At 35.8% G+C, this 11781-nt stretch overlaps 1 protein-coding gene across 1 annotated transcript in view; it reads right to left on the bottom strand.

Annotated features, from left to right (window-relative positions):
- Positions 1-2057: 2057 nt before the first annotated feature.
- ABCD3 (ATP binding cassette subfamily D member 3) overlaps positions 2058-11781 on the bottom strand; it is a 66286-nt gene continuing 56562 nt past the window's right edge. The window contains exons 21-23 of the mRNA XM_033114841.1: positions 8738-8842; positions 6093-6149; positions 2058-4012 (exon numbers count right to left, since the gene is read on the bottom strand). Coding sequence (XP_032970732.1) covers positions 3935-4012; positions 6093-6149; positions 8738-8842 — 240 coding nt within the window. The 3' untranslated portion in view covers positions 2058-3934. The remainder of the gene's footprint in view (positions 4013-6092; positions 6150-8737; positions 8843-11781) is intronic.

The raw sequence follows: 11781 nt of genomic DNA, 5'->3' as shown, positions 1-11781 counted from the left end.
GCAGTTAAAAAAGGGGAAGGGATTAAGAAATACAAATTGGTTGTTACACAGTAATCATGGGGATGTAGGGTGTAGCATAAGGATTATAGTCAATATTGTAGTAACTATGTGTCAGGTGGGTACTAGATTTATTGGGGTGATACATGGGAGGGGGTTTGGAGGCAGGGTGAAAAAGGTGAGGGGACTAAGAAGTACAAATTGTTAGTTACAAAATAGTCATGGGCGTGTAAAGCACAGGGAATATGGTCAATAATACGGCAATAACTATGTATAGTTTCAGGTGGGTACTAGTCAGGGGGGTTACTTCTTAAGTTATATAAATGTCTAACCATATGCTGTACACCTGAACTATAATATTGAATGTCAACCCAAAACTGAAAAATTAGAAGGGGGGCAAGGTGAAAGGAGGCAAGATGAAGGGGAACAAGTGGTCTAAATTTCCAGGTATAAAACAAGTTATGAGGATATAACGTACAGGAAAGAGAATATAGTCAATCATATTGTGATAACGTGGTCCAGTGTCAGATGGTTGCTGGACTTATCATGGTGATCACTTCTTTAGGTATATAAATGTTGAATAACTATGGTGTGCCCCTGAAACTAATATAATATTGCATGCTAACTATATATTTAATAAAAATATTTTTTTAAAAAGAAATATTATGCAGCAATAAAAGTGAAGGGACTACTGCCAAGTCTACAATGGATCCGTCTCACAAGGTTGAGGGAAAGAAGCCACACATAAAAGGGTAAGCAATATACAAAGTTCAAAAACGGGCAAACTCATTAATTGATAGCAGTCAGAATAGTGGCTTTAGGGGCCAATAATTGGAAGGTGACCTAAAGGAGGCCTTTGAGGTGTGAACTGTGTTCGATTTCTTGATTTGGCGGGTGGCAATGAGCATGCAAACTCTGCAGAAACTTATTGAGCTTAAGATGTATGGACTCTTCTGCATATGACAATACTGCAATCAAGGGTTTACAATTTTTTAGATGATTTAACTACACATGGAGGGTGTGGCAGAAATATGGGCAGTAGGAATGTCTAAAACTGATAAATCAATAAATAGCTATATAGCATATTGTTTAAAAAATAAAAACTACTTACCACAAAATAGTTAAAAGTTAAAAATGGATGCCCTTAAGGGGTGGAAGGGAACTTGTTTTCAGTAATTTTTGGTACTCGGTATTTTTTAAGTGACATGCATGTTTATAGGTCAGAACATTTCAAATCTTCACAAAGGAGTAATTACTGATGTAGGTAAAATGTAAACAGTTTCCTACAACTAACAATGTTAAAATCTAACAGAAGAAAATTCACTTTTAGACAAATTATAAACATCAGGTTTAAAAGATAAAAAATTGTGTAAGGAAATGATAGATACTATAGTATGCCCAATTTTAAGCTAAACGCTAATAAGAAAGAGGTGAAGGGTGGCAAAATATGCCACTTCAAAATATGTCACTTTGGCATAAGGACTATTTTGAGCTAAAGACACTTTACAAAGCAGATGCAAGATGGGCACCAACTCTCTCCTTTTTCTTGCTAAAAACGCTCTATCCAGCTGAGCTAACTGGCCGCCCACACAATTGCTTCTCTTTGTTCATCCTAGTCTTTAGGTTCTGCCACTTCTTTGGGTCTTCTTTTCCTTAGGAGGGCTCCCACGTCACATAAAACTTAATTAAATCAACTTGTATGATATCCTATTAATCTGTCTTAATTATCAGGCCCACCCAAAAACCCTAAGAGGGTGGAAGTAAAAATTTGCCTCCCCTGCAGAGGCAAACCCGATGTAAATTTTATTCTGTTAACACACAGTAAAGAACCTTAGTTGTTTACATCCCTCATTTTTCATTATATAAGAAGTAGCGGCTTGGTATTAGAACATAGAGCGATACACTTGGTATGCAGTATGTTTCTCACCAACGAAAGTTATTATGCTTTAGTTTATTCTTCAGATTAAACAGCCATTTCCCAGTGCAGTCTGTAGAAGATGCCAACAGGAATTATGTAGAAAAAGACGTTCCATGGTCAATCATGTTTTGGAAACACTGGGTTTCTTTATTGTAGGCCTTTTAGAGCCATCATTCTGTTAATAATGTACACTGTGATTGTCCAGGAAAAGGATCTTCCTCTATGCCTCAAATGATGAGGCACTTTAACATTTGTTAAATTTAAAAAGAAAAATAATTTTTTTTGAATGGCAGGAATACATTACAGAAGAAATTAGACAACTATTAGTAGTTTAGGGTAATCTAGAAATCTGAACATCTCAAACTTCCTTCATGTCTTAAAATCTTTCTCGGGACTGATAATATCTTTTAAGTTCTTCTATTTGGTAGCATTTGGGAGGTACTCTATAGGTTTTAACTGGGTTTTCTAAAAGAGAAATTCATTCCACTAAAACCACATTTGACACAACTTTTTAAAAAAGACATTGGGTGCTAAAAAATCTTTCTGAATATTAATTTATTTTTGTGTTTTTCAAGTCAAGACTATGAACTATGTATGAACTACTCAGTATTTAGATACAAGAATAAAAAGAACAAGCAAAAGATGTATAGGATATCTTTTTTGTTTTTTTAATCTGAACAGAAAATGAGGACATATATAAGTTTGCTAAAGAGAGTGGTAAAAATTGAATGTTATGTATTATGGAATCAGTACATCAATTTTATTTCAGTAACCGGTGGTTATTATAGTTAATTCTGCAAAAAAACAAAACCAGTTAGGCAGAAACAAGAATATAAAAACCCCTTTCTGAACCCCCGTTTGATGAAACTGATTTCATATCGAGCTTATTGATAATATTCAGTTTCAGTTTTCCCTGTGCAAATAATACATGTGATCGATAATGGTGGTTTGGTGAGGTGAGATCCATTTCTGTTAGGACAGCTCAACGTAATAACCCAAATATAAAAAAGTTATTAAAGATTCAGAGATAAACCAGTTCCTAGGGAACAGAATTCACCCGTGTGCATAATAGTTTGGTAACACATTTTTAAACATAAAATCACAAAGACAATGACGACACTGCATACTCAGTGCTTTCCTATGGCTCGTCTGGAGTTTACCATCATGGAGCCAACACACTTCTAATGAATGGGTTTCTAATGTATACAAATCTGTCCAATTTTTAAAAAATAGCTAAAAATCTTTAAAACCTTGAGCTTGCCATGTGAGGGCTTTGTGTTTTAACATCCCAAACATTGGGAAGAATAGGTGTGAAACACAGTAGCCACCCCTTGTAGGCAAGACTCCTTATACTTTTGTTGTATCTCCACAAAGAACCCTCAAAACAACTCAATGTTGCAGATTGAGAGGGGCACATTTATTATTTGGCCAAAGAAAATTCAAATGGCTTTCCTGGAGTCAAAGGTACCTCCAAGACATATACAAGTAATGAGTATAACTGTGGCAGCTAAAGCAATCTGCCACTGTATAATAAATGCTATTATGCAATGATGCTGTACATTTTGATAATACACTATGATTTGTTTGTTTCCCACCATCATGGGGCACAAGAAAATGAAACTCAAGACTATCTTGTTAGAACAGGACAAGCGATGACCCCAGTTTTAAATAGGGTTCTTCATTGAAGGAAAAGATAGAGCCATAAAAGTCAAATTAGCTGACTTCAAATGGTTTACATCCCAGGATGAATCAAGTTACACTGATTTAAGCCCAATTTAATTTAGGCAGTTTTTTAACCACAAGAATAAGGTCATTCTTAGTACATATTAATAATTAAACCAACATATACACAATTAGCATACCCTATATAATATTAAATGTTTTAACAACTTGATCTTGATTAGTTTATATTTAATTTGTTGCTTTTCTTTAAAAAAAAAAAAGCTCAACTTTATTTTACAATGTACTTTGTATTCCTGTGTTCTGTAATTTCATTGAAGCAGGTACAGTCCTCCGATTCTAAGAGCCAAACTCAACTGTATCTTCTGTTATCTGTTTAAATTCGTAATTGCCTCTGCCATCCATATGCAGGTAGTACTATGGGAAAGAAGGGGGAAAAATCAATGACTAAGAGAATTTCCCTTTTGTAAGGAATTTATGTAAAAGTTATTACACAAGAAAATGATTGCAAATGATTACTCTAGGCCACTAAAAGTTCAAAAGTTTATACTCAGAAATGCATACAGCTCTCTAAGGTACGATTAAATGAAGAAGTCTGTTATTTTTTTTAAAATAGCAGCAATATAACTCTGCTTGGAATGGATACAGTACTTTCCCCTCTGAGCATTAAAATACCAGACTTCTTCATTATTTTAAAGGAACCAAATCTATAAACATTCTACAAATTAGAACGTTTCTGTACCTCCACAACCAAGGATCTGATGGACCATAGGGAGACCTGTGCCAGGTGCTAGCCTGTTCCCTAGTAAAGGGCAGTCTTTACCACGTCCTTACCTGGCTTCCTAGTAGAAGAGCTTGGAATCTCTAACTTAAAGCTTTTTGTTCGTTTTTGGATTTAGCAGAGGAGGAAAAGAGCTATAGAATGTGCCTACCTATCCCATTGTATGAAGACACTTCAGACGGCAGTTACAAAGCCTTCTGTCTTTAGTGGCTTTTTATTTACAGAAAAAGACTTTTGTTTTTCCATTTTCTATGTTGTTACTTCTCAGCTACTCTGGCCTCTAACCTTGCAGTTATCCTGTCCGCCCTCCTCCACGTGGTCACTAGCCCGATGGTTATTCTGCTGCTTGTCTCCACTTCCAGAAAAGGAGGAGAGGCAGAGTGCTCTCACTGACCAATAGCTGTAATGTTTAAACTTCTGATAAAATACAAAGGCTTAGATATATTTTAAACAGCTTTGATTTCTAGTTATTTAATTTCTCTTTCATGAAAAATGGGCAAATTATAATGTGCCGTGAGACAATAAAACCTATCTTTAAAAGTCACACGGCTATGTAGAATTTCTTTACATTGTATTAAATACTTTCATACAGGCCACCTCTTTGATACTCATGGTAATCTATGAGACAGGTAGGCGAGGATCAATAAGTTTATTATATGAAGGAAACAAATGATGCAAGAAACAGTGGTGCCTGAGTCCAGATGTTTCTGACTTCAAGTCCCATGTTCGTTTTATCATCTGTACACTATCATCTAAACCACGGGTGCCTGAGGGTAACCACAGTACTCTGTATCCCTCAGACACTTAGCCCAGTCTTGGCAAAAAAGGTGCTCAGTCAGGTGTGTATTTTATGGGACAAGATACTAGGTTGGTGCAAAAGTAATTGCGGTCTTTGCAATTATTTTCCACCTTTTAAACCACAGCAGTTACTTTTGCACCAACCCAATAGAGTTGTTCCAACTTTTCTCAAACCCTTTCTCTTACCTAAAATGTCTGTATCATATTTAGGAAGGAAAAACGAAGAGAAGAAGGAAGGAAAGAGGGAAGGGGAAAAAGAAGGAAAGAACAGGAAATAAATTAAACTGGGTTTATTTTTAGGGTTTGATCATTTTACACTAAGAGCTGAAAAGAACTGCCTTACTGAGAATGGCACTACTGGAATTCCAGAATACATAAGATATTTATACCAGTGTAAACCTCACTATAATATCTTTGTAAATTATCGTGATGACCTAATGAATTCCACTTTATTACTGTGCGATGATAAACATAGCTGACATTATTCAGTTTCCCCCTCATAGACGTCATCACTAAAAATGTCCCTAAACTTTTTGCCATCTTATCCTTCTGAAGACTCTTTCCCCTTTTGTCAATGCTGGATGGTAAGAAAAAGTTTACTTAGCAATAGTTGTAAGAAGATTCTGCAAATTTTAGTCAGTTATTATACAATAGTCATTTATAAAATTGGAGAACTACTAACTGGTTCTCTAATATCTCTCATATAACTAGGGATTATTTATAGTTATTATAATTTTCAAAACTGACAGCTACAATATCATCTAAGAAAATCCTATTTCATTTTATTAAACTAGAATCACTTTAAGATATATGTATATAAGGGAATGTACAACAAGAAACCTAAAACCATAATAATCAGAATTCACACATTTTAATAAAATAAACTTCATTGCATCATTCAGTGTGAGAAATACAAACCTCATGGTGTTTCCAAAGAGACTTCCTATGTGATACAGTGAAGAGGGTGATGCCGACCTAGTACAAAGAAGATGACTTACTTAGGTTTCTATCAATAACACAGAGTACAAATTAAACCACTCTATATATTTTAAGCTATTAAGATGATCATCTTTGGTAGCTACAGTTAAAATCAATGTCAAAGAGAAGAATTAACAACTGATGCCAAATGTTCAAGGTACTATGAAGTATAGGCCATCAACCACATAATAAAAACCACATGACAAGTATCAATAAAGTCCTTTAAGAAAAATAAAACTAAACTAACAGGTACTAGCATTGTGTATTATTTTGTTTTGGGCAGAAAATATATATCCTAGCATATTTCCTATTTTATTGTAAAAAATATATGAAAAAAGTATAAGGATAATAAAAATAGAGAAAGGTCAAAATCTAGAAAATTAAATCCATATAGTACTGTCTACAATCAATTTGTTTTTCAAATACAGGGTCATAATCCTTTATTTGAAAACCCTTGTCTTACAATTCAGATTTTGGAAAAATAGTATTACCAACCCCAGAAGTTCTGGGACAGAATTCTATAATTAAACATATGAATGTTTCTGTAACAACACATGTGGACACTAACATTAAGATAAATAAAAGAATTTAAATATCTTTTGTTAGTTTAGACCAGGTTTGGCTATACAGTGAGCTTGCCAGAAAATAATGAAAAGTCTTTTGGTTTTCAAAGCTTACTGGATTTTAGACTGAATAAGCATTTACAGATCTGGACTTCAGATTTAAAAAAAACACTTGTCTATGTAACTGTAGTTGGTCTGAATCAGTGGTTCTCAAGTAGGGCGCTGGTGTGTGTGTGTGTGCACGCGCGCTCATGTTGCGTGTGTGTGTGTGTGTGTGTGTGAGAGAGAGAGAGAGAGAGAGAGAGAGAGATTTTGTCTCTTAGTGGATATCTGAAAACATCAAGAGATATTTTTGGTTGTTAGTGCTAAGATTGAGAAAACCTGCTCTAGGTCACTTTCTCAAAATGGATTTCTTGAGGCCAACAGAGATACACGCTAGCATATCCAGGAAATTTCCATCATGAGTTCTATATTTTATTGTCATTTTATATATGTATATACATATATACATATATATGTATGTGTGTGTGTATACACACACACACACATATAATCAGCATAAATATATTCTGGGTCATTTCTATCATGAGATTTGAATGCCCAAGTTTGTGTTTACACTTCTGCTGGTACCAAGTGATGACTTAAAACTTAAAAACTTAAAACTTTAAATGTGTCATTAAGTTTGGCTGCCATGTGGAAAGGTTCTCAAATTGGCTAGGAACTGCATGACAAAATAAGTATATTATTAGTTAATAAAACATACATTTCAACTGTACAACACTTATCTGATTTTTGAAAACTCACTTCAGACATTATTTCCCTTTTCATGATTCTACAGTAATTGAATTAGATCTTGACTTCATGAGGCATTCTTTATAACAGAATGACTTTAAGTCAAAATATATAAGCAAAATTCAAAATGTAAGATCTGGACCTCAGATTACATCTTTCCGTAATTATATCCCAAACCAGTGGTTCAGTTTCAACAAAACAGTATCATGGGTCTCTTAAATGCTAAAAATTTGAAACTGTGTTTGATCTGTACTGAGTTTGTAAACTGCTATTGCTTGTGTAGTTGTATAAGCTCTAAGTTTAAGGAGCGCATACCTCATTTCAGGTTCATACATACTGAAGTGCTGCTATAGTGTCACAATTTAAATGACCACCTGGGGGCCCCATAGAATTTTCTTCTTTTAAATGGAATCTGTGCTTTCTAGAATTCTATTTCTTCTTTCATCATATGTCAGTGCGTCTCAAACTTGAATGTGCATCTGAATCATCTGGGAATTTTGTTACCGTGCAGACTCTGATTAGGAAGGGCCCAAGAGTCTGCGTTTCCCACGAGCTTGCGGGTGGTACTGATACTGCTGATCCATGACCGCTCTGAGTAGCAGAAATTCATACTGTATGTGTGCAGCACGGCCTTTCACATTATTGTAAACTCCCAAAGAACAGTTACAAAGTGTTAAAACACTCCTGTATTTCATCTACTTACTTAAAATTGGATACCTGCTCCTTTTCTCAAAATCCAACAAGATTACATAGATAGTAACAATTCCTCCCAGAAAAAAACCCTACTTACTTAAAGAATGAAAATGATGTAGGTAACCTCAGAGAACGCTACTAAAAGAAGCTTTAGTAAAATATTGCCCAGGACAGAGGGAAAAAGTAGATAAATTAAAATTGTCAAGATTATTGTCAAGTTTTTTTGATTAAAAACACAAATGATATCCAGTGAAGTTAATGGACCAAATTAAGAAAATACCAGTGCAATTAACTCTGAGTACAGGGAATGAGGTAAAAGGCAAATAAATTCAAATGTATTATTTGTTTTATATCTAAGACATGGCTAAAGAGAATTATATACAGAATTCATTCACTTTTCTTTTACTCGTCTGTAATAATTACCAGTTTAAGATCTTTACTAAAGGGAGGTACCATCCTTTAACAGTAGTTTTGTTCCTTAAGAACTTAGAATCTTTCTTTGAGAGACACAGTAAACCGGGACCGTGGCATACGTACCTTCCGACAATGGCTGTAAATGTAACCCTCCACGTCCACACTAACTGCACTTGTGCACTCATCCAAAATGGCAAACTGAGGTTTATGATAAAATAATCTTGCCATCTGAAATATAAAAAGACATATTTTGTATAATCACATGCAGAAATTCATAAACTAAAACAGACTTACTTTAAATTAAGTACGCATTTACAGTCTTGTAAAGCGAGTATGAAAATTATTCTAACTCAAAGGATCTATTTCCCAGAAATAAAAACAATATATATAAACTTAATTGCTTTCATTGTTTTCCCCAAAAAGTGGAGAAATGAATAACATGTTCTGAAGAGGAAAACAAAACTTTTAGGACTGATGTGAGATGAAGTTGAGTTTTAAACTACTATTAAAGAAAGTTCTCTAAACAAGACTAAAGGGTACATTATTTTAACCAAATCTTAGAATTCAGACTTATAGATGGCTCAGGTGCAAATATGTGTCTATTTTTAAATATTCAGTTGCTTAAGTAATGCCCATTAATATTAAGTTGCCAATTAATAATCCCACCAATCATTTTTGATTGTATCTGTTTTATATCTTTATGGTCAATACTAGGTGTACTCATTTTTTAAAGCTTCTGCTAATTTTATAAGTAAAAATTAACATCAAGATTGTTATAGCTTACATTTCTTTGATTAGCAGGAATGCTGAACATTTTCTCATGTTTATTTTCCACATGTATTTTACTTTCCAGGAATTATATACTCTGATCTTTTGTCTAACAGACATTCCAATATGTCGTCTTCCCCTAACAATGATCTCGACGTTACAAGACCAATGGACACTTAGCTATCCTTACCCAAAATATCTTCTTTGCAATGTTCAATCACATGACCACTCCCTCCCTGAGAAAGTGACAGTGAAACCATGGTCCTAATTTTCCTCCCATTTCTTAGGCTGTTTTCTCAGTTTCTTTTCCAGCATTTTCTCTCCCACTTGACCATTAAATATTGCATCTTTCAAATATCTGCTAATGTCACCTCCTCAGACAAACCTACACTGACCCCTCCCCGTCAATCCACGTGGGTCCTTTCTATAACATCGCTGCACACTTTCATGTCCTGTGAATTGTATGTTGTCTGTCTACTTCCCAAAGCTGTAATATTCAAATAAGCAGACTCCATTCTAATTAGTACTGTACACTGAACACAATATAGGAAACATTCAAATATCAAATGACTAAAACATAAAACAGCTTTCTTGGGGTTAACATATATTTATATAAGGTGAAGAAGAGGAAGCAGCAAGTATAGACTATTGTGAAATTCAGCAATGCAAAGACAGGTGAAAGGCATAAACTAGAGGAGACCTTTGCTTTTGAGATCAGAGAGACCTGAAAATGTCTTTGTGAAAGAGAAGGGCTAGAAGAGATTACATATAGGGACGCTCACCCACAAAATTAAAGGAAAAGGACGTAATAAAGTTGGAGAGAAGGTGGAAAAACACAAATAAAGACATTTAGCCTTTTTCGAGGAAGGATGACATACTATCCAAAGACAGTAGACCTGCAGGGAGGTCAGGACAGCCCAGTGCAGTGACGGCAGCCCACCAATGCCTCTCCTCTGCTCCCACGGAACTCCACTGCCTACCTTCAGCACCACACTTACCACATTACGTGGAAGTTTTCTCATCGTGTGTCTCTCTCTCCACTATGCTGTCAGCTACTTGATGCCACAATACAAGATTATGAAGTGACGAAGTACACAAACACTGCACTGATGCTGCTGCCACCCACCACCCCAAGCCCCACCAGCTTTATTTTTACTACCTATCCTTGCTTGGCAAGCTACTCAACCGTTCAACTTCCCCTATTAAATGGGGCATTCACAGTTCTTACCTCACAGGGCTGTTGTGAGAATTGAACGAGATAACCTGTATGCAGCGCCTAGCATACTGCCTGTCATCTAAAGCACTCAGTAAAAATCAGCTGTTACTTAACTGAGACAACAGCGTCTCTTTTTTCTTTAAGAAGAGATGAGTTACTCTGCTGACAGTGGTGGAGAAGGTAATGGGGTAGAAAGCCTGACACTGGTAGTTTTTAAATGATTACCATGAAAAATGAGAGGGGGGAAAAAATAAGTAAAATGATTGCCAAGCCACGCTGTGAGCCCCTGTAAGACTGGAAACCATGAAAGTGTGGTGGTCCCAATCCTTACCATTCTAATGTTTTCCAGCAGTGCTCAGAAGCCTATGCACAGAAATGCCACAGCAAACAACAGCTCTGGGGTTGGAGTTTAGGTAACATGAAGAAACAAAAAGTGGGAAAGGAGTTAAAGGGAAGGGATATTTGTTCATTCCTTTAAGAAATATCTCCTGGGGGGCCAGATGGCTCAGTTGGTTAGAGCGTGGGCTCTCAACTACAAGGTTGCCGGTTCAATTCCCGCATGGGATGGTGGGCTGCGCCCCCTGCAATTAAAGATTGAAAATGGTGACTGGACTTGGAGCTGAGCTGCGCCCTCCACAATCAGATTGAAGGACAACGACTTGCAGCTGATGGGTCCTGGAGAAACACACTTAAATAAATAAATGTTTAAAAAAAAAAAAAAAAAGAAATATCTCCTGAATATCTCCTATGTGCCAGGCCCCACGCCAGGCTCTGGATTAGTAAGTCTGTACTAGACAGGAAAGGAGGCGGAGTCAGAAGAGGACGGATCAATTGTAAGACAAGGGAGTGGTCAATACTCAAGGAATCTCTGTGAGTTTGAAGAAGGGGGACAGTTGCCAATTGGGTAAAATAAAAAGAATTACAAAGATGGATTTAAAAATCACTAAACATTTTATGACAGGGGTATCTCTGGTTAAGGGGGGTCTGGCCCTTCTTTACATTTTTATAAATGTTCCAATTTTTCTATCATTTATATGTTTTTTCATAACTCACAATAAGAAAACCCATTACTAGGTAGGAAGAGCAAAAGCAGTGGAGTGGGAAGGATAACTATCAGTCAGAGAAATAAGATATACCAACTTATGATATTAAGTGGAGTAACCTGGCTGATGATGGCTGGGCC

This window comes from Rhinolophus ferrumequinum, chromosome 9, assembly GCF_004115265.2.
Source record: "Rhinolophus ferrumequinum isolate MPI-CBG mRhiFer1 chromosome 9, mRhiFer1_v1.p, whole genome shotgun sequence".
Taxonomy (NCBI): domain Eukaryota; kingdom Metazoa; phylum Chordata; class Mammalia; order Chiroptera; family Rhinolophidae; genus Rhinolophus; species Rhinolophus ferrumequinum.
The sequence above is the reverse complement of the archived record's forward strand: the minus strand, read 5'-3'. Positions and strand labels throughout refer to the sequence as shown.